We start from the raw sequence: 27989 nt of genomic DNA, 5'->3' as shown, positions 1-27989 counted from the left end.
AAACTTTGCATAAATGAATAGTACAAGTGACAAGAAACTTCCTAAAGTCACAATCACTCAAAGACTTCTAAAGATCTGCGGCAAATTACTGTTCACCACAGATATCTATGTTCTCTAGAAGAAGTAGATGAAACAAACGCCACATGGTGTGGAGTGAATAAAATATAAATTTTATTATTATATTTGCACTGACCCAAATAAGCAAATGTTTTATAAAAGATACCAACTCATATTGTAGATTCATGCAGGTATCTGCCATGTTAAAAGAATAACCGGTGTAATAACCACCTTATTTCCCTAATTTGCATTCCTGAATCCTAGTAATTTAATTGTTTTTATCAATATTTAGAGAAAAGAGGAGGCAAAGGAAATGATTCATTATTTTATATTGTTTAGAGATCCTTGGCACAGTCATCAGTATCATCACCAATGATGGTCTTAGTACTATACACCGCATTTGTGACATTATATTGTATATGTTATGTTATAAAATTATAGAATATTTATACAATTAATTGAATTATAATCAACTATTGTTTTTAATGCTCCTTGTGATTTTTCATCCAGTCTCTCAGTTGCTGAACCTGTGCAACCACACAGTTCTTTGCTGTCCCTCCCGCTGCTGTGTACTGTTCCACACTGTTGGTATAGTTCCACAATTTAGACACATCACTGGCAAAGAGCGGACTGTGAAAAATAAAGATAAAACATAACAATACTACATAAAGCCATATACAGAATTTCTGTATTTACAATAATTGCTTATTCAATCCAAACAGATGTGTCCCCACCAAAAATCCCATACCCGGGACATTTTAACAAAATAGTTAATAAATTCTCCTGAAAAGGATTTTCTCCTGGATAGGATTTCCCTAAATAGCCTTAAAAATTACTTAAACTTGCCATACAATTACAATTTTTTTAACTCCTGAAAACACACATAAGCCATATATACACACTGCACTAAAATAAAGGGAACACTCAAATAACACATCCTTGATCTGAATGAATGAAATATTCTCATTGAATACTTTGTTCTGTACAAAGTTGAATGTGATGACAACAAAATCACCAAAAAATCATCAATAGAATTCAAATTAATTAACCAATGGAGGCCTGGATGTGGAGTCACCCACAAAATTAAAGTGGAAAAACACACAACAGGTTGATCCATTATTGTGTGGGGCCTCCATGTTCCTGGACGATCCCTCTACAATGCTTCGGCATACTCCTGATGAGGTTGCAGATGCGCTTCTGTGGGATCTCCTCCCCGACCTGGACTGAAGCATCCGCCAACTCCTGGACGGTCTGTGATGCAATTTGATGTTGGTGGATGGAGCGAGACATGATGTCCCAGATATGCTCAATCGGATTCAGGTCTGGAGAGTGGCCAGTCCATAGCTTCACTGCCTTTTGAAGGGCTCTGGCAGTGCTCCTCCTGTTCCTCCTTGCACAAAGGTGGAGGTAGCCACATCTCCTGGTGTACTGGCCTGTCTCCTGTTACTGCCTCCAGCCTTCTGGCCACAACTTGCATTGATGTGCCATCCTAGATGAGCTTCACTTACCTGAGCCACTTGTGTGGATTGTAGAGTCTGTCTACCACGAGTGTGAAGCACCGCCAAGGTTCAAAATTGACCAAACATCATCTAGAAAGCATTGGTACTGAGAAGTGGTCTGTGGTCCCCACCTATAGAACTAATCCTTTATTGTCTTGAAAATTTCCTGTGAAATTGATTGTCAGTGTTTCTAAGTGGACAGTTTGATTTGATAGAAGTTTGATTTACTTGGAGTTATATTGTGTTGCTTAAGTGTTCCCTTTATTTTTTTTAGAGCAGTGTAGTACCTTATGGATGACTGTATGTGTCCCATTACTTCTAGTGTGATCAGGCCACTCCTCAGCTAAGCTTAACGTCACAGAATCCTCTACACATTTTCTGTGCATATGTAGTGCACATATCAGTTTGGCACCAGCCTTCCAACTCCCTAGCTGGCTTCTCACAGTTGCACCACGCATGCGCAACTACATAACTAAGCTCCCACACAGAGTAATCACACTAAAAGCAATAATTGGCAAATATATATGGCTAATGTGCCTTTTCAAAGGTCAGTCAAAGGCCTGGCTGTCAAAATAAACCAATTCTGTTGCCAGGCACATACCTGATGCTCTTCAAGTCCTCCAGTGAGAGTTTGTTGAGAGTGATGCCCTTGGTTTCTGCTAGATGTACAACTTTTCCAGAGACTCCATGAGCTTGTCTAAAGGGCATCTGTAATCAATGAAAATCCAGAGAAATGGAACCATCACTATCAAGCGGTACCAAATAATGATTTGACCCACAGTAAGTCACCCCTCATTTTTAGCTTATTATCACAACAATAACACTTCTATATTCACATGATGATTTTGCCTACATCCAAAGGCTAAAAGCAACATGTCTAATACAGCTGAGAGGTTAAAATTTGTAGACAACCCAAACAACTTCCTGTGAGCTGAATGCTTCAGTACAAATCCTATCCCTCTCTTAATTGTGTGCAATGTATCCAAGAAAGTAAAATGCATTAGCTCATAGTCCAGTCCAAGTATATACAATTTTTTTTTTTTTTTTTTTTTTTTTTTTTTTTTTTTGCAAACGTGTTATACAGAGTACCCTTCACATTTTTCCTGTGTGGGTGGTTTAATTCCAAAGTAGATTTGGTACCACTTACCCCTTTTCTGACCAAATAATAAGCAATGTCCGTGGCCAGCATATCTGGACTCAGGGCTTTCTCCATAGCCTCTTTGTTTATCTAGGATAACAAAATGTCAAACCACACTAGTTATGTCGTACAAGCATTGTGTATAGAAATAATGTAAAGATTTGTCAGGAAAAGTCAGTTCTGCAATGCGCTGAAAATTCTAATTTGCTGTTGTTAATAGCAAATATTGGAGTAAGTCCAACTAACAGATAAAAATAAGCAAATATCAGAAGGAAATGTTGTTGCATACAATCTAGAGTGCCCCCAATGTTGTTTTCTTTCTTTACGGAAATCTTCAACCAGGGTTCCACAGAGAGTTGTTTCCATCATGTTAAAGCCTGATGGACAATATCTTATATTTGTAGGCCTCCATTCACCGTTGTACAACCCCGATTCTCCGCGGCTCCTCTTCTTTCTTCCGGCATGGACGCGGCCATGTTTTCTTCGTGGCCGCGCATGCTATGATGTCAGCAGCGGCCGCGTCATAGTATGCGCATGCCAGTAGAAAACATGGCCGCGTCCATGCCGGAAGAAAGAAGAAGAGCCGCGGAGAAGAAAGAAGACGGGAAGCACTGACATCGTGGACATCGGGGAGCCGCGCTGACATCGGAGGGTGAGTATTTAATTTTTTTTTTTTTTTTTAAGGGCCGTGGGGGCAGGCTGGATGTATACTACTCGGGGCTGGCTGTATACTACTAGGGGCTGGCTGTATACTACATGGAGGCTGCTGTATACTACATGGGGGCTGCTAGGCTGTATACTACTGGGGGCTGGCAGGCTGTTTACTACTGGGGGCTGGCAGGCTGTTTACTACTGGGGGCTGGCAGGCTGTTTACTACTGGGGGCTGGCAGGCTGTTTACTACTGGGGGCTGGCAGGCTGTTTACTACTGGGGGCTGGCAGGCTGTTTACTACTGGGGGCTGGCAGGCTGTTTACTACTGGGGGCTGGCAGGCTGTTTACTACTGGGGGCTGGCAGGCTGTTTACTACTGGGGGCTGGCAGGCTGTTTACTACTGGGGGCTGGCAGGCTGTTTACTACTGGGGGCTGGCAGGCTGTTTACTACTGGGGGCTGGCAGGCTGTTTACTACTGGGGGCTGGCAGGCTGTTTACTACTGGGGGCTGGCAGGCTGTTTACTACTGGGGGGGTTTGACCAATGCATTTCCCACCCTCGGCTTATACTCGAGTCAGTAGTTTTTCCCAGTTTTTGGTGGTAAAATTAGGGGTCTCGGCTTATACTCGGGTATATACGGTAATAATTTCTATAAGAGGCAGTTTAGGATTTCATTTCATCTGCTTTTTTAAGTTATGTGCATGTTGTCATTCTTGTTTATAGCCAAAAAATAAGAATAGAGAAGAGGCAGAAATACCTGCAACGTAGAAATGACTCCCGATGCCACCTGAAGCACAGCACAAACTGTGTCATAAACGTCAAACATGGCCTCCTTGTCTTCCTACATACAAACATACAGATTACAATGTTTTTTAATATTTTCAATTTATATAATAATAGGCACAGGTACTGGTGTTTCTATGTGATACAGGCAGTCCTATCAGATACCTTATCACTTTTGTCAGGATAGAGCAGGGGAGTGTAGGAGGGTACAGGGCATACTGCAGAGGTACAGATTATCTATACAGTATTACCATAGAAATTGACTAAATAATGATTCACACAAGCGCAGTGGATGGTCATTATGACCAATAATAATATGAGCTAATGTGTACATTTTTTGTAATTCCATCAGAAACAAAGGCCACCCGCCCACTGAAAGACCACCTAATGTACTTTATGTATGTAAAATGCAAATGAATACAATGATCAGAAGTGAAAAGATAGTAGCAGATGAGCAAGACTACAATAATGCAGCTAGCATGGAGGAGGCAATGAAGGTGATAAAGAATAGAAACAAAAGGAAGGAAGTGAAGAAGTACAGGAGGGAAGATAATAATATGAAGCAAACAGCTTTCCTCTAATGAAGGCTCAGCACTTACTTTATAATCTAGATGAAAACTGTACAGGGAAGGCAATACCACAGTTCCTATTGCTAGGTACACAAACATCCAATACACTGCAATTAAATCCCACAACTAAAAATGCCCAAATGTTTATGCTGGAATAAGAAACTTAAAGGGGTTTGTCCATTGTGAAGGAAACTGTGACGTTTCGGACCCCCGAGAAGTACTTAAGGTCACTTAGTTATCCTTTTATAGACACTCCCAGAATGCACGGGTTCTGAGAGGCCAGGAAGTGATTTAGATTTGTCCACACAACCTCCAGATATGGCACAACAATAAATCACAACCCTTATAATCAAACCAATAAGCTGCCATCAGTTCCTTTAATATAAGCCAGGCCTGTAATGGGATTATATAGGGTGAGGAACCAACCCAGTAGCATGTAACCGAGACACGAATGTGAGGATTCGTGGATCAAGATAAAAGAGCAACACAGGTTAAATTTTATATTTAATTGCCTTAAGGGCACACTCGACAATACACTACACGCAATAAATAAATAAAATAATAATAATTAAAAAAAAAAAGATTATATATATATATATATATATATATATATATATATATATATATATATATAAATATATATTATATACATTCATATACAGTTAAACAGAGTACAAAATAAAACTGTAGGACTACAAGTATCAGTAATTCGTATGTTAGTTACGTTGTGTGTGGGCCTAATGGAAACACCCCCAGGAGAGCTCATAGGACTCTCCTACCTGGTATTAAGTTCAGAACCTTAATTGCATTGATAACAAACCTGACCCATTTGCTGTGGTCCCATCCCAGATATTTATATATTGGTGTCCAAGCATGCTAGAACCTAGGGCAGTTGTGGCGAACCTATGGCATGGGTGCCGGAGGTGGCACTCAGAGCCCTTTCTGTGGCACCCAGGCCATTACCCAACATAGAGTTCCTGTTCTGGGATCCCTGTTTCTTCCTCTTCAGGGGACCCTAGAGGGAAGCTACAATCCACATTTCTCCATCTTTCTATTGTATTGGTGAACTCATGATGCCAATACGATTGAAACCTGTGATACAGCAGGGATCAATAAGTTGCTGCTTAAATTGTCATGTTGGCACTTTGCAACATAAGTGGGTTTTTGTTTGTACTTTGGGCACTCTATCTCCAAAAGGTTGGCCATCACTGACCTAGGGAATTGGGGCACTATGATCCCCTGATGATACTTGCCCTGGGCTGAGATGGACCATCACTTGATAACTGTCCCCAACAAACTTATTGGTCTGATATTTTTTATGACTTATTGTTTAAAAGTGGGGGAAAATCTGCTCAAGCTTTCAGAGTCGCTGTGGCTGCAAAAGGTGTTAATAGCTACCCCCCACAGCCAGAGTTCCTCTGCAGCATTTGTAGTAGAAAGTTTCCAAGAACTCATTAATTCTACAAGATAAGGTTAGGGGGAAGTACGGATCTTGATGGGGGATTCACAGATGGCTTGATAAACAGGATAATAACTGGCATGTGAATCTCCCTTGTTCATCACACCCATGAAAGAAAAATTCTAAAATTTCAATCCCCTAGTGAGCTTTACAAAATAAATTTTTTTTAACCCCTTACTTTACAATTTTACTATTACGGTTTTAGCTCCTTTCACTATCTAGGCTGCTCAGTGTAAGAGCCCCTCAGGGTTTAAAGCCTTTTGTTCATAAAAAAAGGCCATTGGAAGCCAAAAGAAGAGCGGATCCTGCCAGAGGGGGCACACGCCAGCATGCGTTTACTTGGTTTACCATTCTTCATCCTGGTGGTAGATGTCCTTTAAAAAACTTGTCTTCGTGGGAATAACCCTTTAATGAGTAAACAGAATAGGTACCTCCTTATTCTCACCTGTAGGTCCTTATTGTATGTGCTTGGAAGGCCTTTCAGTGTCATCAGAAACCCAGAGCACTTAAAAAGGAAATACGTGTGAATATTTTGATAAAACAATTTTAAAATTACACAGCATAAAATGGTGGTCAGAGTAGGATAATTAATTTGGTCCATTGTGGGAATTAGAATACAGGTGCCATATTATTGTCATGTGGCTGCAGTGTCTACGTATGCCTGAAAGAAAGTTGTCAAAGAGATACAAGTTTCTGTCACACAGTCACCTTGCCTATCAAGCATAAACACATTTGGACATATTTATTAAGGGACATGCGCCAGTTTTCTGTCAAACTGCTTGCACAGGCCCCATCTGATACCCCACTTCCCCTACGTACGGTAGCGGTGTGCTGGCGTAGGGCACAATCCCTGGTAGAACCGAGCTGCTCTCCCCCTCTCTTGCCTAGGACTCCATTGTGGCTCAATCCGTGGCTCTCTCACTTCCTCTCCCTCCCAGGCTGGACAATGTGGGGGGCGGCGGGGGTGAAATTTGTAGGTCAGCTCTTATCCCCGGAAGCAGAATTACTCAGCTTTAACGAGATAAGGGAGAGACATACGGTACCCAATACGGCTAGCTTCCATTACACGCAACTGCGACACGCATTCAAAGCCCAATTCGGCTCCTTCAGCCTGACAGTGAAATTCTCCAAACTAGAGACTCTGATGAGTACCCCGGACCTCCCTAAGCCACTCACTCAGTGCTATGCTCTCCTACAAGAGCAAAAGTCCAGACCGTTTGATAGAGCCTGTGAACGCTGGAGACAGGATATCCCTGACCTGTCAGATGATGACTGGAGGGAGGTCGAACTGTCCTACTTCACATCTGTAGTGAGTGCGAGGGACTTCCTGATCCAATCTAAACTCCTCCATCGAGTATATTTCACCCCTGCTAGACTATTCCGTATGGGAGCAATGCCCAACGACCTTTGCTTTCGCTGTCAGGCTGAAGTCGGATCCTTCCTGCACTGTGTCTGGTCCTGCCCTAGGGTTCATGCCTTCTGGTCCGAAGTGCTGGAGTTCCTTAATCTACACTTTGATTTCCCACGCTTACTGTCTCCCTCTGTGTGTCTCCTCGGCATCATAAACGAAGTTGTCAATGGCCACTATGACAAAATTTTCTTTAGGTTTGTCTTATATTACGCCCGAAAAGTGGTGGTGATGACCTGGAAGGACCAGGAGCCCCCTCCATTAAAAAGATGGATACTACTCATTAATAGTGTCATTCCCCACTACCGGTCTCTGTATACCAACAGGAAGTGTCCCCAGAAGTTTGATCGCATCTGGTCCAGATGGTGCGCGACTCCCCATACAGCCTTATAATCACGTGTGATATATACTCCTCTCCATGATGAAGGAGACTGAGCGTGCTTGTATGTGTGTGTGTGTGTGACTGATTGTCCCTGTGTCAATAGTTATTTGTGTTGTATCAAGATGTCTGGCTGCAGTATCCTGCTGTTATCTACTATGTAATATCCCTCAGGTAGTTTTGAAACGCAGTAAGAACCTGACTGTTACCATGGCTGTTGTATAATAATCCTGTATTGGGGGGAAGGAAATATGTGACAGACAATCTTGTTTTCTGGTTTTGTTTATTATGTTTGTATAAAAATTCAAAAAACTGCAAAAATAAATACTTTTAAAAAAAAACTGCTTGCACAGGTATTTTAGAAGTGGCTGCGCTACACAACCTGTACTAGGCACCATACAACACAAAATTCTGCACTGAAGGGGGCATTCCATTGCTCCGTCAGACTGTGCATCAGATTTAACATGTAAAGTCCAACAGAAATGTGTTGCAGGCCCCATGTTAAAAAGGACCTGTCACCAGATTTTGCCCATCCTGACTAACAGTGCCTGTTGATAAAGGGTTACAAGTCCTCCCCATATCACTTAAAATTAGCTGCCAGTGGGGAACTGTACCTTAGTGCACATAGAAGTGCCTCTGCTAGGCTCTGCTGTGGACATTTTGTTAATGAGTAGCAACGGGAGGGGGTTACATAAAAGAAAGCACTATAAAGTGGGGCTACAGATCAGGGGCTGCAAGAAATTACACTTTATATGTGTTGGGGTTAGATATGGGGTATTTGCTGGGCACACAATTTTTTTTTAATTTTTTTTTTTACAGGGACCATGGTTCTGGTCCCAGGAAAATATTTTTGGATGCAGCCAGTCGCCGAATACAAAAAGGTTGGGGACCACTGCTTTAAAGGGAACCTTTCACCAGATTTCCACTAATAACAAGTTCCCATGGCACTATACTAACTTGTATCCACACTGATTTTTGCTAAAAAAAAAAAAAAATTAAGTTTATAAGCCTAATTGGCACCCTGCCTGAAGGCTTGTGCTATCATGCAAGGTGGTGTGTCTCTCACCTTATGTCTGCTCTTCCCCTCCTGCAGTGCAGAGGATGCATCATCATTCCTAGGGAGAGGGAGGAGGGACTTGCCAGCAGACATGAGGTGAGATACACACTACATTGCATGAATAGCACACACTTTTGGGACACTCCGCACCTTCAGGCAGGGTGCAGGTAGGCTTACAAACTTCATTTTTTGGGGATAGGAACTAAAAACAGTGTGAGCACACGTTTGTATAGTGCTATGGGAAATTGTTTTTAGGCTTATTAGTTAATCTGGTGACTGGTTCCCTTTAAATACACATTATTGAAGTTACCACGCTGCGTCCTGTGTGAATAAAGGAATTAAAGCTCACCTTACACCACAAGAATTAGAAGACTTAAGTGTTTATTTTGTTAGTAGATGTATATGTGTACCTATTATATTTAGATTGGAATTATCTCTATTCAGTTTATTTTCTCAGAAAACATTTATTTTTTGTCTACAGTGCCAACACTAAAAGCTTTAGAAAGAAATATTGGGAGAGGCTTCCCATACCCGACCAAAAACACGTCCGGCTTTGCTACGGATCAGTTCCAAACTGTCCGGGTTCTTCTTCTGAGGCATTAAACTACTCCCAGTACTGAGGAAAAATGAAACAAAGATTTGATTTTTTATTTTATATTGTATGCCTTTTGCACCATTTTATGAATAGTTATTTAGAGGGCTTTCCCCATAAACAACACTAATGAAACAGTCTGGGAATTGCTGAATCTGAGGGTACTTAGAACAGTCAGCAGTAAGTAGATCATATTCCAGAAGAATTTGTTGAAAGTTTTTACATTGCAGTCTGATACAATATGCATCACTATGTTCATTTCAGTTTACAGCTGTGGAGCCGCAAAGCTAAACCAGGTTTGGAACCAAAGGATTATCCCAATGCAGAGTTTATATACCTTGCCATTTTTTATTCTTCCACCAATCTTTGTGAATCAGTGGTAGGAATTGAAGGACCTGGCGCAACACATTTCTATGCCTTCAAGGCCTCATAGAGAGGTCTATATAGTATTTATTGTCAGTTTAAACAATGATTATATTAGTCTACTACAGTAGAGTACAGTAGTAAGCTGTTCTTTGCACAATATAAGGGGGTCTTAAGTGATCACCCTATATTATGCCCATATAGCCCTTTTTCTCATGTATTACATTGTGCTTTATTCTGAGGATATTCCTTATTGAACATTTGCTCGGTCTTCTCCTTACAGTCCTACGAATATAATGTTTAAATGACAATGAGTATTCATATTATCAGACTTTTAGGATTTCCTTAAGGATGATAATAATAGTTAATCAGTATTTGTATTTCTTGAGTATTAATATTACCAAGTAGTATGTTATCTAGAAAACACAAACCTGTAAGAGTCCGAGAGGGTAACAAAGCTGAACTCCTTAGTGCTGTAAATAATAAGATCTTCTGACATCTTGCTAAGGTGAGTCATGCACAGAGACGCCCAGAAAAGAAATTCCGCTGAAATGAAATGAGATGTAATTACATGAATGGTAAAGTAACCAGAACACAAAACATAAAAAGAATACAATAAATAACTTTTCTTCACATTTTCTAGCATTATTATAAAAGGCCCAACATCTTGTGTAATATATATGATGAGAACCCCATTCTGTCTGCTGGTGTACCATTCAAGGAAATCTAGCATCAAAATCCATAATGATAAACCAGGACTCATAGACCCAGGCACTGTACCTGTGGTAATCCTCTTACCTATGGCTTCCTTCCTTGTAAAAGCAACTTTTAACACTGTGCTAAGGAGCTCTGGAGGCGATGCCAGAGCCCCTTCTTGTTGCAGATTAAGGCTACATGCACACTGCCGTGTGCCCGCCACACAGTAGCACGGCGGGCACACGGCAGCGCGGGTAGCAGAAGGGGGAGGAGGTGAGCGCTGCCGACATGTCCTATCTTTTCCCGGGCTACGGAGCGGTACGGTGCCGCACCGCTCTCGTAGGGCGCCGTGAGCCCATAGAAGTGTATGGGGGACGTATATCGGCTGTATATACGTCCCCCATACATGTGTGTGAATGCAGCCTAAGAGTTTGTTAAACACTGCCACTGCTGCAGTGAGATCACAGCAGGCAGAGGTATGGGGAAGTGCAATAGCCTGTGAAAGCACAGAGGAGCTCTGGTAACACCACCCAGAGCCCCTCAGACTCATTAGCATACTGTAATAATAAATTGCTTTTAGAAGGAAGGAGGTTATTGATAACAAATATAAGAAGATTATCACATTTGCAGTGATTGGATCTATGAGTAAGCGTCACTGATTTATCCGGCTTGATTTTGATGGTAGATTTTTTTACACAGGGGTTACTACAGTGTTACTACTACTATTAACAAACAGAGAAAGTAAAGAAAATACATTAATGTATTTTAAAAGCATGCCATGTACTGGGATACTTATATACAGGGAGTCATGTGCTGGTATGGGATACCTATATACTGGGGCAAGTGCTGGGCAACCAATACACTAACAGAATGTGCTAGTATCAGCTACCCATATATATATATATATATATATATATATATATATATATATATATATATACACACACACACTGGGAGAAAGTGCTAGCCTGGGCTTCCTTAATAGTGGAGTCATGTGCTGGTATGGGCTACCTATATACTGGGGGCACATGCTGGGCTACCTATATATGGAGAGTACTGTCCGATCTAAATTAATGAAATGCTGGTGTTAAATATGAATTAATGAGGGAGAAACTATATGGTAGTTTATATAATATATTGAGGGGTCACAGTGTATTATCTGTACATGCAGGGTGGACATAGCTGTTATCTTGACTGAGTTTTTTATGGATGGAGTGTTGAGATGTTCTCTTGAGGCCAAAGTCACCAGGGTAGCAAATTCTGGTAAGTCGTGGCCCAGGAGAAGTTGCCATGACGTTCTATACCTGATGCAGAAGGATTGTCTACTATGAGGAGATTACAGGAAAAAGACTGGACCAGGATGGACCAGGCCGACGCAGGCATAGAAGTTAACAGCTACAACCCAATTTGAGCAGTAAGTGTAAACTACATTAATGCTGGTATAAATGTAATATTTTTAATATTTATTTGTGCTGCATAGTCATTGGCATCTATGTGTTTGGTGCATGGATTAATATAGGTATAGAATATATTTACCGTATTTTCCGGGCCATTAGGCGCACCGGAATATAAGGCGCATTAGTATTTGAATATAAGCAGAGTTTTTCAGCACAAAAACTGTGGGGCATGGGCTGGCTGGTCAGCTATATACTGGGGGGCATGGGCTGGCTGGTCAGCTATATACTGGGGGGAATGGGTTGGCTGGTCAGCTATATACTGTGGGGCATGGGCTGGCTGGTCAGCTATATACTGTGGGGCATGGGCTGGCTGGTCAGCTATATACTGTGGGGCATGGGCTGGCTGGTCAGCTATATACTGTGGGGCATGGGCTGGCTGGTCAGCTATATACTGTGGGGCATGGGCTGGCTGGTCAGCTATATACTGTGGGGCATGGGCTGGCTGGTCAGCTATATACTGTGGGGCATGGGCTGGCTGGTCAGCTATATACTGTGGGGCATGGGCTGGCTGGTCAGCTATATACTGTGGGGCATGGGCTGGCTGGTCAGCTATATACTGTGGGGCATGGGCTGGCTGGTCAGCTATATACTGTGGGGCATGGGCTGGCTGGTCAGCTATATACTGGGGGGAATGGGTTGGCTGGTCAGCTATATACTGGGGGGAATGGGTTGGCTGGTCAGCTATATACTGGGGGGAATGGGTTGGCTGGTCAGCTGGGTGTAGGCTGTGACTAATGCATTTCCCACCTTAGGCTTATACTCAAGTCAATAGGTTTTCCCAGTTTGTGTTAAAATTAGGCACCTCGGCTTATACTAGGGTCGGCTTAGACTTGAGTATATATGGTAGATTAAGGTTATACAGAAGAGAAACAAAGCTCATTTTACCTATAAAGTCCCGCTCACTGGTAGCATCCATGCTGTTCAGACTCACAGAGTTAAAGTTAAGTTCTGTAAAATAAATGTAAAGGAGTTTTACGTTAAAATGTAGTTCCATGAAAACACTTTGGTGTTACTGGTGAACAAATCAAATTTTGTAGTCGCCTCTTAAAAAGAAAATATTTTATTACTTTTTAAAAGAAGATTATAAACTGCAAAGATAAAGTTATTTACACCTGGAAGAGAATATTTGTCAGGTTATATATTTAGGACTTTTATAAAACCTACAAAATTTATAACATAAATTATATATTACAATAATTTTATGTGCTAGAACAAAATTATTAGGCTTCAGTATTAGGAAATTTACCATCAAAATCCATCATGATAAATCAGGGACACTTAATCATAGATCCAGGCACAGTGACTTGTGGTAATCTTCTGATATTTGTTATCCATGGCCTCTTTCCTTTTAAAGCTCTGCTCATTGTAACTGCAAGTGAGTTTTTAGCACAGAGGGGCTCATTAGCATAATTTTAACAGTAAGTCATAAATACCAAATAAGAAGGTTACCACAGTCACTGTGCCTGGATCTATGAGTAAGTTCCCCTGGTTTATCATGCTTGATTTTGATGGTAGATTTTTTTAACTGTATACAAAAGCATATTCGAGTTTCATCTATACACAATCATCTTGTTCTATGCAGAAGCAGAAATGTATGCGCAGGATCAAAGCCAATTGCCCATGAAGATTTTGTTCAGTGAAAATCAAACAATTTTGATCCGATTTAGCCCTAGTGCTATCCAATTATCTGTTTTTGTAGTCCTAGTGTCATCAGAGTTTTGAGAATATGACTTGAAACAGGCGCATGAAGAACAGACCACTCTGGGATGGCATCAAGTGCTGTCCGTTCTTTTTATGTACCCATTGGGGAAGATTTATCAAGCTGTCTGAAAGTCAGAATATTTCTAGTTGCCCAAGGCAACCAATCACAGCTCCCCTTTAAAATATTCATGAGCACTGGTAAAACGAAAGCTGAGCTGTAAGAAATCTGCCCCATTGACTATAATTTGCATTTCAGTGCACAACTCAGATGAGAATATGAAGTACTATCTGTCCTTTCTAGATGCATATCCTTGTTTTAGCGTCAAAAGCAGATATACATTACAAACCATAACACAGTACCTTTACGTAGAAGTTCTCTGTCTATACCTAATGGATTCCCAGCTATTGCTCCACTGTATATAAAAAAAAGGAAACATAAATTTGTAACTTTCCATCCAAAGTAACCAACTCATATTTAATAATAATTTCCTAAAATTAAACGAATGTATACGTTTGAAAAAAATAATATTAAAAAAGCCTACTATGTACAGCCTGATCCTGCATGATTAATTTTGTCCTTCCTAAGGGTGCAATAGTCCAATATTGGGCGGTCATTGCAGGTTGTGGCTGGCCGACGAACTGTAAAACTAGCTTATTGTGTAATGGCGTGTCATTAGATTGCACCATAGAGCGACCAGGAAAGGAGACCTACTATGGGACCAAGAGGTGGTGGTAAACTGAGTAGGAGAGAGGATGTACAGCTCTGAAGGAAGTGGATAAAAGCAGAAAAATGTGCTATTCCGAACAATAAGTGAGGAGAATGTAAAAGAGGGTGTAAATATGATACCACAAGTTGATGATGTATCACGTAGGAGCGTCAAGAAGGAACGTCAGACACATGAATTAATCTTTGGGATCCAGCTACAGTGGCTCGATTTGGAGTGTGCATCCTATGTAACATCGTCATGCTGTAAGTGGAATATCCAAGAATCCAGTATAATTTTCTTGGTGGTATACCCACCGGTGGTCATCAGGGACATGGTTGTCATTATTTTGAAAATTATACATTCCTTACCTTCCTAGCGGTAAAACATTGATCCTCTGCTTGATCTCTCCGAGTCTATCAGCATCCCTACATAATGCCACTGCATGGCTTAGAAGTTGAAAGAAAGAAAAATTGTTTGCAAATATTTATTATGGTCACTGTTATAAATATATTACAAAAATACATTCAGTCTCAGTGCATGGGTTGTGTTACATGAAACAATCCAAAGAAATGATCCAGCGCGTAAAATAGGAAGAAATACTCCAGACTTTTTATTTGGCTTCCATAAAAAATATTGACATCACATAAACCCTAGCACTGCGTCCATGTAATGGACTACAATATCCAGCCTCTTGTCGAGCCTTGACAAAGAGCGTGTGTATGTGCTAGAAGCGCGTAGGCTGGATATTGTAGTCCATTATATGGACGCAGTGCTAGGGTTTATGTGATGTCAATATTTTTTATGGAAGCCAAATAAAAAGTCCGGAGTATTTCTTCCTAATTTACGCGCTGATCATTTCTTTGTATTGTTTGCTGTTCCACATGCTGGTCACGTGGGATCCGAGCTGCCTTGCTGGAAGTCTCCCCAGGACGAACCCGGCCGGATGAGCGTAATCTAACTTCCATTTCACACTTTATTCATAAGACGTTGTGTCACATGAACCAGATTAAGAATAAAAACACATTTTATTAGTTCAAGGTAAAATATATTGATATGATAAGTATTTGGGAGGTTAAAGTGGATGGTACATTACAAGTTATAAAAACACTATTAGCTGGATTATTTCCACAGCAAACAGTTACCTTAGTATCCAGTGACTCCATCGAATAGGCTGCGCTCTTTGCATGTGGGTATAGCCTGGAAATAATATATCAACTTCTCTATTAAAAAAAAAAAAATCATAATATTTGAGCTGAGACATTCCAAATAGACAAAAACAAACGAACAGTATAAAATACTAAAATAAGGAGAATAAAAGTCATATGAGCAATTTATGTGATCTTAATTTACATAGATTTTTAGTGAAGGACTTTTTCAACTACTGTACTATAAAATAATTAAAGTAAGAAAACCCGTTTTAAATCAGACACGTCGTGATATCTATTGATGGCAATATTATAATGATAAAAATTGGGTTTCTCAGTTACACATGTGACAAGAATGGAAAATTTGCGTTGCAAAGTACAAGGTCAAATTATTTTCTCTTCAGAAATAGGAATCAATGTTTCATGGATTATGTTGCAAGAACTTGGTCACTAACCCCATGATTACAGATCGTAGTCCCTCATTTCACAAGCAAACCATGTGATGGCAGGTATTATGCTGAGTAAAGAATATCACCTTGCCCGATAAACCACCTGATGTTAGCTTCCCTAACACACCAAGGTCCAGATGCTGCAACCTCTACACTACTCTTGACCCAGATACAGGCCACAGGATTGTATATACAAAAATGTGCTCTTGCTATCAGAATATGAATATGAAATCAGGAATTGTAATTAGAACGCAAACCATAGACTTATGCCATTACTAAATCAGAAATAATAAACGTAACAATTGAGTACAATTCAGTCGATACATACTATATGTGTAAATACTGTGTGTAACAGTTGAGTTTCCAGCTTCGGTTTCAAATTCTATTATTGAAAAAAGTTAGACTTTATCACTCTAATATGAACAGTGGGTGAGAGCAATAGTACTTTTATTTCTAGATTTGTGATTTTAAGAAGACTTCTTGCTGCACCCAGTATACTATTGGTCAATAGTGCAAATTATAACAGCAAACTTAGTTTTTTCCATTATTTCTTTCCACTTCTCTAGATGTATAAATTAGCCTTCCCTTCTGTACTGGCAGGAGATAAATTAGGAGAATCTGTTAAAGTTTTAACTATTTACAAACATTTACTTGATTGACTTACAGAACTGAATTATAAGGTGAATCTTTCTTAAAGTTTTAAAGTTTTGTAGTGTTTATTTCTACTGTTGGGACCCTGTTGTCCTCTATCTGCTCTGTACCGTTTACAGTTTTTTTGTAACAAGTTCTGTAAAAAGATTGCCGGGTTTTTTTGTGCATAACAGCTCGTGAAACTGCATTGATGGGCTCTATGGTAACACCCTTTGTATATTCCTTCACCTATTTACTGCTTACTGTTTAGCCCTGATTTCACTGGTAAAATTGTTTATGTGCCATATCAGAGGAGTGTATGAAAATATTCCGCTTGCCGCTTTCTGTTCTGTGGTTTAACATTCAGCAGGGTTTGTGGTCTCTACATATAAAATTGCTGAGCTTAAGACAACTGTTGTGTATGTGCTGCTTTGACACCTACAAAATGAAATGACATCAAAAACCCCTCCAACTTCACTTACATGGCTGCTCTGTCAACCATAGTGCGGATGAGACGAGTCAAATGCATGTACAGAACAGAACAGGATTCCCGCAACCATAACCTCATATCAGTCACCACCTAAAATGAAAACAATCAGAATTGATAAAGTCCACTAGGTAGGTTCAATGTATGTCAGATTCTAACATTGCTTATGATATTACAAACAACAGGGAAATAATGATTAAGATTTAATATACAGCATGATGTTATATACAGTATATATATATATTTTATGTCCTGTACTGGTTTGTACTGCCACCATGTGGTTGGATGACATTGTTACACACTTAAAGGAAATCCAAGCACACTTACATGCTAGTGTGTGCCCACTCTGGCAGGATCCGCTCTTCCTTTAGCTTCTTATGCCCTGGTTTTTACAAAAAATAAAACAAAAGGCTTTAAGAATTATGCACATGAGCCTGAGAGCCTCATTTGCATTAAAATAAAAGCCTTTTTTTAAATAAAAATAAGGGCAAAAGAAGCTAAAAGAAGAGCGGATCCTATCAGGGGGGGGGGGGGGGGGGGTGGCGGAATGTTGCACACCAGCATGTAAGTGTGACTGGTGGTAAATTTACAAAATGGGAAACTTGACCATTTATTGTTTATACTGTAGTAGACACTGTGGCCCGCACGCACCAGAGTGATATGAGGGAGAACACTGCCCCACTATCAACCCACCAGGGCAACCTTCATAGCCAAATCAAATACTCAATCTCTGTAAAGTAATGTACACAGTGATGTGGACAGTATAAGGGGATGTAGGAGAACAGAAAGTTGCCTCATCACCTCTCTCACCTGTACTGAGCAGAGTAGTGTAGAGTCTTCTATCACACTAACCCACATGTTTGGCTCAGTAACTCCCTCTTCAACAACCGTGACCAGCCACTCCTGCTGCATTCAGCGCCCACTTTAAAGAGCTATGCAGAAATGTACAGAGTGATGTGACATACTAGTAAACATGAGAGGGTACATGCGCAAAGCTGTTCCTGCTTCCCAAGCATAAGCGCAAGAAGGAGGTGTCTTCATTTCTTACCTCTTAGATAATCACTTATTAAACTATATGAAACTTTGGTTGATATATATTTTGACTTTTGTACTTCTAGTCTTGTGATGTTATATATATATATATATATATATATATATATATATATATATATATATATTGGCCAAAATAAATATGTATCATTTGTGTTCTTTCAGAGAATACCTGGTCGACATATAGCTCACAAAAACACTTGGAGGAAACTTATGCTAAATGGTACTCCATTACACAAGTGGCTACAAATAAAAGATTAATACCTGGTCATTCCTGCTTCGTCCGGTATGGAGCTTTCCTGCAGGCTCTCCTATGAGTTCCTTGACAGACAATAAAAAAAATAAGGGATCACAGGAGAATGCATTCATAAGTGCAATATGGGAAATTTGGTTTGCTTTTGTATGGAAGGCGTGGAAGGAATGTGCAGTGTAAATATTTTTGGTTTTTAGTTAAAGCTATACTATCACATGGCCAAAAGTATGTGGATATGAAATTAAAGAACTCAGAAAGTCTGTGTTTTAAGATGAGCTCTTAGATGAACACCTTAGGTTTGTGCAAAAAAGTGGTCTAAAGCAAGGGAACAAAGAAGTGATGAGAAATTTGGTGAATCTAATGTAGTTTAAAGCCATCTTACTTTTAAACACTATTTTGCTCCATTGTGTTTGAAAATTATATTTGACCGACATAAGTAGCCTAGCTTTAATGCGTGTGCTAAATTTTCTTTTACCTTGAGCCGTCGCTCATTAGCCGTATGTATATCTTCATCTGCTTTTGTTAGGATGAAAGTGCCTTGAGACCATTCTTCATGGATCTTGGAAACAAACAATTACTTTTATGATGATGGGAAAGGTGCTAATTTATAATATAATTCATTATCTTCTACAGCAAAAAGATATCTACTTGTTTAAGGTCCATGCACACGTCCATGTGGGTCGTGAGCTTCAAATCGTGTGGAGAAAGAGGGGGATGGCTCAGCTCTCCCCCTCTCTATATATTGAGATGAGCAGTTGTGGTGCAAAGGCAGACAGGAATAGGATGTGCCCTATCTTTCGTGGTGCAGCCGCTCGGCTCAGACATGCACATTGCAGCTCTATTGCGGCCATAAGCTTGCTCCCACTTTTGCAGCGTGCTCACGGCCGACCATTTGCGTAATGTGCATGGAACCTTAAGTTTGAGTAGCAGACGGTGCTAAAAAACTGTGATGATAAACAGGACTATTAAGCCCTGTAACCTGTTGTCAGGATTAGAGTTCTTTTTCATCCGGCAAAATCTACACAAGTAACATCATCTCCTAGAAAAACCCACGAGTAAACTAGCATTGTGTAATGCACTACTGCACTATGAGGTATTCCATACATGTCTTTCCTGTTTCCCAGCGTTCAGTCCCCTTAGTAAAAAAAAAAATTGGTTTGGGGGGTTGTACCCACCAGTGCACCCGTTTTCTTCTTTCTACACCAGTTATCATCGTATAAGATCATATGATGGGTAACACTGGCATTACCCATCACATGGTCTTACACAATGATAAATTGAAAAAAAAAAACAAAAAACATTAAATATTCTCAAGCAATTACTGTCATATCCCTGGTGTAACAGAGAGTTTATTTGTGTAAAAGTAAAAACTAAATTTACTCTACAATGAGGTTTGCTGCTTGCAATTATTTGACATACAGCTGAATGGGGTTTGTTAAGATCACAACCTAATTTAAAATTATTTGGATATTGTTGATGTTTATCATATCTTATATGTCAGCAATTAAAACTATTAAAACTAATATACTACCTGGTCCAGGCCAGTAACAATCTGATCCATTTCAGATTTGCTTACTAGTCCAGCTTTTTCCAGTGCCTTTACATATGCTTGGCTTCCTCTGATGTCAGCTGACCACATCCTCTGGTCATATGACACTGAAGAATTAAACATTTCCATAATGGGGTCTATACTGCCAACAAATCTTCCGCCCCACAGCTTGTCTCCCTGAAAAAAATGTAACATTGAAAAAAGCTATGGATAATTTGGAAAGTGCATCATTGAGTATGACAATTGCTTCCCCTTATATAATATTCAACGCTTCTCTGTAGCCTATTTATATATTATGATGGCAAAAGCACAAAAGTGGCATTTACCAGAAACATTTCATGGAACATTATAGATGTAACAATAGATAGTTTGTACCCCCATTTTGCTTCACACTTTTTATTAAATACAATGAGGCAAACAACATAATAAAAAGGAAAACTTAGAGGGGGGTATACACTAAGAGGGGATACAAGATGGGACAATTAAGAGAGGATAGATCAAAATTAGAGAACAACACATAATTTCCTAAATGTCAAGGTCACTGTGTAGTCCTATGTAAATAAAATATGCTAATATCTGTAAAATTGCAGTATTTTAAGCTTACCGTATTTCACAAATTGTATATACTGTATTTTTCATTCTATAAAACATACTTTTTAGCAAGTGACAGTTGTCACGGTGACAGCAGTACCAGATGAAAATATATGTCTAGGTGCACAAACTGGACGCCGAACTAGACGTATATATTTTCGTGAGAGGTTGTTAAGGGGTTAAAAAAACATTACAAAACCCTGTAAATTAGGTATTGTTATGCGTATTGCCCACAGAAAAAGGTTATCATGATATAAGCAGAAAATGTTTATTAGATAAAAACAACGTTTTGCATTATTTTTTAAATACAGAACTACATTTCACCCCTAAAAAAAGAACCCATACAGCTATAGTGACCAAAAAATATAAAAGTCATAGAAAGAATTGATGAAGAAAAAAAAAGAAGAATGGCCAGGACATTAACATGGAAAATAGGTGCTTAAATAAGGGGTTAAGAGCATTGGGACTGAATGCCCAATGTGCAGTGAGAAAACTTCTCATTAGCTGGAAGAATCAAATGGCTAGACTCACCTTTGCTGAGGAGAATGTTGTGTGGACAGAGGGGAGGTGGTCCACAGTTCAGCTTAGCGATGAGAGCAAGTTTCATTTATTTGGATCTTATGGGAAACATTGGAGCACATTTACTAAGGGTCCGTCAGACGAATTTACGTCGAGTTTCCCGAATTTATCCATGTTGCGCTGAACTGCCCTGGGTTTTTTTGGCGCTTGTGATCGGATTGTGGCGCACCAGCATTCATGCGAGACAAATCGGGAACACATGCAGGAAATTGGACGCACAATCTTAGGGAATCGTAGCAGCTCCGGATCCTCAATGGACATTCAGGATCGGTGGCGTCAATGGGACGGGTAAGTAAATGTGCCCTGTTATGTTTGTCAACAAACTGGGACTGAACCCAAAGTGTGTAAAGAAGTCAGTGAAAGGTGGTAGAGGAAGTGTCATGGTTTAGGGAATGTTTTCTGCAGCAGGAGTTGGGCCTCTCACATCTACATGGCAGTATGAATGCATATGTGCACTTCTTTGCATTCTTCACTAAATTATCCAGCAATTTTCATGCAGGACAATGCACCCTATCACACAGCAACATGGGTTATTCAGTTCTTTGAAACATAAAACATTGAAACAATAAAATGGCCAGCCCAGAGTCATAATCTAAAACCAACTGAAAATCTCGGATAATCCTTGGTGACAAAGTTATGGCCAAGAAAACCACAACAGGCAAAGAACTGTGGAAGAAATAGTGGACCAAAATCCCACCAGAGAAGTATGGGAAGAATGCAAATCCGTTTTCCAAGTTGTTTAATGGAAAACAATGCCTCCTTGAGTGAGAGACTTGTGATGTCCTGTGGCCGCAGATGTACTGAAGTCGTTCAAAGCAAAGGCCTGTACATTTCTTGATGATTGGTGACTGTTGTAACCTTCATAAAATGTAATTATAATCGTTCTCAGTGCTACGGTCATTGATGTTCTCTAATTCTATTCATCACATTCTTTTGTAAAATAAAGGTTTTATGTGGATATACTTTGGTAATGTAATTCTAAAACACTGTTCTAGTGGCACGGTGAACCCCTTACAAAAAATTTCACCCCTAAAAGTGATTTTTTTTTATCTGGACATTCATTATAACATTACATACTACAAAAAGTACAATATAAATATAATAAATTCAATAAAATGAAAACTTTAACTGTATTTTTAGGAAAAACCTCTGACATCTTATAGTGATATATAGTAATTTGAGGAGAGTCCAGGTCACTAGAAACGCAATGATCATTACCAGAGAGGTACCAAGTGCAGTGACCCCTTGGCTCTAGTCAGCTCTGCTCAGAAGAAGGTATAGATTCTGTAACTTCAGCTGTTTATACAGTATTCTTCCATTATACTGTATTTCACTCATCATTTTGCCTTGCAAATACTGATCAAATATGGACTGTGTGAAACTGGTCTATGTGGTACTAAGCAAAGTACAAAAACAAACAAAAAAAACCCCACTATTGCTGACCCATTTTCCCAAATTAGCATTAGTCCTGCACTTGGTCTAATAGTATAGAAGATAAAACAGTGTAACGGTGAGACAAACTTCCATGGTGATTACAGCTCACCTAAATTTTTAATTTATTGAAATTTTATTACATAAATTTTAAATGTAAAGTTAAATAGTATTGGATCAAATCTGAATAAATCTTTGGTCTATTAAGGCATAATGTTTGATAGACTATTGATAGTTTTTTTCCTTTTTATGTGGCTCAATATACTACACTTAGTTCTTTTATGCTTTTGCAATACTGAATTCTATGTTGGTGTTTGTATAACCTTATACACAGCCAGCACATCATGTGCTATTGCAAAATTGTGACATCTCTCTTTTTCATGTCACTAAAAAACACCCCTCCTAAAATGGATTTTTAGGACAAGATCGGCCATGACAGATCAGGTGACTGACCAGTCACAGGGTGAACTGCGCACCATATAGTGTCATCAAAATCTAATGTCCTAGACTAGAACGAATTACATGTATATAAGGGATTGATACTATCACTCATTTATACTATCACTCATTTATGGTGATATTTACTCACTATCATTCATTTATGGTCAATTCGTGATAGTATCAATAAGTAAATGTAAGCTTGTAAATACATCTCTCAAAAATACCCTCATCCCTACAATGGTGCAACACAAAATAAATAGACCTGAGGCCGTGTTCACATGTTGCACTTACATTGCATTTACAATGTGTTAATGCAATGTAAATGTGATGTAAATGCAATCTAAGGCCCCTTACACTCTTGCAATTGTGTATGTGGCTTTAACCACTTAATGACCGGGCTTTAATGGCCGAGCATTTAAAAAAAAAAAAAAAAAAAAAAAAAAAAAAAAAAGACTCTCAGGCATAGTGGCTTAAGGGGCATAATGTACAACATGAACAATACAAGTACAAACTTAACGAAATACATATAAAGAACTAAATATTCATATTTTCCCAATAACAAATAAAATTTCCCAATAAAATAGTAACAAAAAAAAAAATGCATGATTGGAGTTTCAGTGTGTGTTTTATACTTTAAATGTCCCCCATGAGGACATAAAACGGCCCTGGAGACGTTTTATACTTCACTGCCATGTAGTGAGGAAATGATAAGGCACAATTGGAAATAAACAGGCCAAAAGATGTCGCTGCAGTCTTGGAATACACACCAACTGAGATTTAAAGTCAGTTAACAGTCGGGGATGAGATAAGGTTGTGTAAACTCAATATTAATAAAATGTGTGAATGTGGCCAGAAGGAAAAGTTTTAACAAGCTTTCAAATGCTCAGATGCAATGGAGCACATTGACTTACCCGATCGCTCAAGTTCACTAAAAGTGCATTGTCCGTCTACAATATAGGGCGTGCGACACAATTTCAAAGTTAAATAAGGCACTCGGAAGCAGTTGGACCGCCCGATGGCGCGCCCCCTATTTTGTGTCGCATGGAAGCCAGCGCAGATGGAGACACTTCTTAAAATACCTGTGAAAGCCATTTTAGCCATGAAGAACATGCACAGTCCAACAAAAGTGCACCGTGCGACCATTAGTAAACGTGTATATATGAATACAGCCTTAGCAACACTTGGGTGCAGTATTAATGGTTTCATCAGAGTCTCTAATGGAGCAGTCTGCCATAACCAGTTTTCAGAATGCTGGTCTTATTTATGCAAAATGTTAATGGAAGTCTCTCTTATTGTGCCATGAATAAAGCTGACATATGTAGTTTATGATATTTAGTCTATTTAGGACTATTTCCAGCGAGACTAAAAAATGCCAGGAAATAAACAAAGTGCTTACACAGTTCCTAGTACTCGTTCCTGTGATATGGTCATTCTGTTGCTTATTGACACCTCTTTTTGGGGATCCTTATGGACACCTTTGACCAATAGTATTACTGGTCAGGTTCCTGATCACCAACCAATGTGGAAGTTGGTGTTGGTAAAAGGGTTGGTAAAAATGATTTTGCTTCTAATTAAGAAACCAACACTACTGTCCCACACAAGGGTGTCAACAACAGATTGGATGGTCACACTGAGAACTGGGAGCCAGAGGTAGGACAGTACCATTTACATCTTTTCCTTGAACCCAATATGTCTGGAGGCATAGAGGAAAAGCCCTATAAGAATGGTCTCTCACAACTGAATTTCAGGAAGTTGTCTTGCAATTTAGCAGCATATTTTTTCAGACTTCACACCTGCATGCGATGTTATTAAATAGCAGATATTTTTTTCTGCCATTAATATTAGAAACTAACCTACTGTACACTGAAGTCTATGGGGAATAGAAGGTCAGCAGAAGTCTCCTAAAACAGAAAGCCTGATGCACATGTGAACTGGGCTTTACCTGCCAGAATTACAGCAGATCTCCTACCACTTTAAACCTTTGGGCTGCAAAGTTTCTTATGATTGTATGCAAACTCTGCATAATATAGACACCATTTACTGAGAAATTGCTTAGTAAGTAAATGGTGATATATAGCACAACAAGCATCAGCTTGCCCTAGCTAATAACAAAGAGGTTGCAAAAATATACTATGCTATATATGACAAGCATTTTACCATGTTAGACATCAGACATATAACACTTAATACAAAACTACTATGTGTGCAAAAGGCGGAGCACAACTTCATACCTCAGCGGCCATTTTGATAAGTTTAGGATCTTCTAAGATTTATAAGCCTGAAATGAAAAAAGATAAATTAATTTTCATAATATAGCAACATATATATTAGCTGTCATCATCTGTTGTAATATGAGGAATATTTGCTCAGTCTATGCCACGTGGTGGAGGCTGCCAGGACCCATACTCCTGTCATCTAAGTACAAAGGTGGGCAAATATTTTGTAAGAACCAGACATATCTGCCAAGCTGAATGGACCTTACACAAATCCTGTGCCAATATGCTGAATGGAGGGTAAATCGGTAATCTCAAGCGACTATCTACATGACTGTACAAATTTAGAACAAATTCCCAATTTCTTTCCACAGGATGAATAGAGTAAAATATCTGGTAATCTGCCATCCAAATCAAGCATGATAAATCAGGGACACTTACTCATAGATACAGACTGTGGTTATCTTATATTTGTTATTCATGGCCTCCTTCCTTCTAAAATCAACTTCCTCCCCCCCTGCTTCCTCACCACTTGGGCAGTGAGGACTTTCTTCGGGAGGAGACAGTGTAAAAGTCTGTAAAGCCAGATCATAAAGGTTCTAGGGTAGCCCCTCAGGCTCATTATCATAATTTGAAAAGTGGATTTTAGAAAGACCACAGATGCATCTCTATAAAGAGGGAAGGAGTCACCCCTCCTCCTCTCCGGCCCGCCGGACATATTCGCCTAGGAGGGCAAACATTCGTGTTAGTGCAGCCTAAGGCTGCTTTCAGACAGAGGTGTGCTTGCCCAGCTGTAGCACAGGCAAGCACACAGCGGTGTTCTGGAGAGGAGGATGGGTGAGCAGCACCAGGTATGGCGCCCGGCCATAAACACAGTAAAAGATAGAGCATGCTCTATCTCAGTGATGGCAAACCTTTTAGAGACCGAGTGCCCAAACTACAACAAAGACCCGCTTATTTATCCCAAAGTGCCAACACAGAAATTTAATTTGTGATTTATACTCCCTTCTCTGTCACAGTTTTCATTGATACCAGCACCTGAGGACACCAATAAAGCAGGAAATAGTCCCAGGTAGAGCTGTCACTTTAATACAGATCTGTGCACAGCAAGTCCTGGGCTGTCTGGGACTGCAGGAAGATACCTGGAGTCATCTCTGGTGATGGCCTGAGTGCCCACAGAAAGGGCTCTGAGTGCCACCTCTGGCACCAGTGCCATAGGTTAGCCATCACTGCTCTATCTTTTTCCTGTGCATGGTACAGTGGCACATGTGTGTGTGCACTGTAACATGACCTGGCACCATAGCTGTCTATGGGAACATATACTGGCCAGATATACATTCCCACAATTGCAGTGTGAAAGGGGCCTAAGTCAACCTGGTTTATCATACTTGATTTTGGTGGTAGATTTCCTTTAATGGTACCAACTTTATTGTATGAGACAGTGAGATTGTTTTTTTTTTTTTTTTAATCCTTCACTGGAAGTAGCAAAGTGATGTGACAGAAGACAGATATTAAATACTGCGTCAATTTATTGTCCGCTGTAAAGACTTTTATTCTAACATATAGTATAGCAAGTTGTAGTACATCATAAGTAATGTATCACAAAATCACTGATGGTGACTTAAAAAAAAAACAAATGGTAAAATAAAGAGTATCATTAAAGAGGTCTTCCAGGAACATGGTAAAGTGCGGGAGAAAAAAACAGAACATATACTGACACCACTCAGCCTTCCCTGGAAAACAGAAGTGCCGAGGGGGCCACTCACTGAATGAAGTGGTTCCTACTTCGCTCCAATACTCGGGTTTTCAGTCCTGCACCCATCCAGAAGTTACAGAGAGTCACAGGAGCAGCTTCATCCAATAAGTGAAAAACCTTGGACTAGGAGACGTCACTTTGGTTTTCCAGGGGACTTCACTCCCTATGTGCTACAGAATTAGATGGCTCTGTATAAATAAAGATTATTATTCTGAGCGGGCCACTCATTGGATGAAGAGAGCCCCAGGACTTACGGACGGACGGACGGACACAGGCCTGAAAACAAGAAGTATCATAGTGATATGCACCAAGAGCTGGAGTGGGGTTAGTATCTATTCTGTTTTTACCACACCTTTAAGCTTTTGTTAGTTTTGGACATATATTTGATGCAAGAGTGCACTTGTGCAGAAACATATTATTTTTTCCAGGGCATCGACCTTCTCCATTTTTTTTACCTCAGCGGTTTTCCTTTAATGTAAATACAGACTTTTACAACCGTCCACCTTCGCCACAAGTAAATAACGTAGGTGCACATCTACTAGTGGCGTAAGACACACAACATAAAAGAAGTATTCTGACATGTAAAAGTAACACACATTCACCAAGCTGTGTAATAAAATGTGATGTACAGACTACACCTGCCGTAACATAATTTAACCTGTAGATAAGTGTCACCATAAGCCAATAAAAGACAAGACTAGGAGCCTGAGGTATGTGGGCAGCACATCAGGGCACTCACCTGTCAGTGTGATGTCTTCCAACAACTGATCAGCTAACCTGACCACTCAGTGTAGACGCCTCTGTGCCGTGACGTCACACATGTCCTGCCTCCTCCTGTCTTACACCCAATCACAGGTGGGGAGGTTTCCAATGTTTCCTCATGTCCCTCAGGGTGAGGA

At 39.9% G+C, this 27989-nt stretch overlaps 1 protein-coding gene and 1 long non-coding RNA gene across 2 annotated transcripts in view; one reads left to right on the top strand and one right to left on the bottom strand.

Annotated features, from left to right (window-relative positions):
• Window positions 1-9774, top strand: part of LOC140118388 (uncharacterized) — a 32786-nt gene extending 23012 nt beyond the window's left edge. The window contains exon 3 of the long non-coding RNA XR_011853187.1: window positions 9482-9774. This is a non-coding gene — a long non-coding RNA (uncharacterized lncRNA). The remainder of the gene's footprint in view (window positions 1-9481) is intronic.
• On the bottom strand, window positions 148-27984 carry ASL (argininosuccinate lyase). Its single transcript, XM_072136240.1, has 17 exons — window positions 27830-27984; window positions 25353-25399; window positions 20062-20256; window positions 19006-19089; window positions 18542-18598; window positions 17223-17320; window positions 15659-15736; window positions 14885-14962; window positions 14170-14222; window positions 12994-13056; window positions 10387-10501; window positions 9532-9616; window positions 6602-6661; window positions 4103-4186; window positions 2704-2784; window positions 2158-2264; window positions 148-687 (listed from the first exon to the last, which is right to left on the bottom strand). The coding sequence occupies exons 2-17, from the start codon at window positions 25362-25364 to the stop codon at window positions 540-542; spliced, it is 1398 nt and encodes a 465-aa protein (XP_071992341.1). The 5' UTR covers window positions 25365-25399; window positions 27830-27984; the 3' UTR covers window positions 148-539.
• Between the last annotated feature and the right edge of the window lie 5 nt (window positions 27985-27989).

The sequence above is a fragment of the Engystomops pustulosus genome, chromosome 2, assembly GCF_040894005.1.
Source record: "Engystomops pustulosus chromosome 2, aEngPut4.maternal, whole genome shotgun sequence".
NCBI classification, from domain to species: domain Eukaryota; kingdom Metazoa; phylum Chordata; class Amphibia; order Anura; family Leptodactylidae; genus Engystomops; species Engystomops pustulosus.
Note: the sequence above shows the minus strand (reverse complement) of the source record. Positions and strands in the feature narration are given on the sequence as shown.

Excerpts from the sequence above, each read along its gene's own strand:
- ASL (XM_072136240.1), bottom strand. Across the intron at positions 19,090-20,061 it reads TTGTTACTGGCCTGGACCAG|ATCCATGAAGAATGGTCTCA; the intron begins GTAGTATATTAG and ends TTTGTTTCCAAG. Across the intron at positions 14,963-15,658 it reads TGGAGTCACTGGATACTAAG|CCATGCAGTGGCATTATGTA; the intron begins GTAACTGTTTGC and ends TCAACTTCTAAG.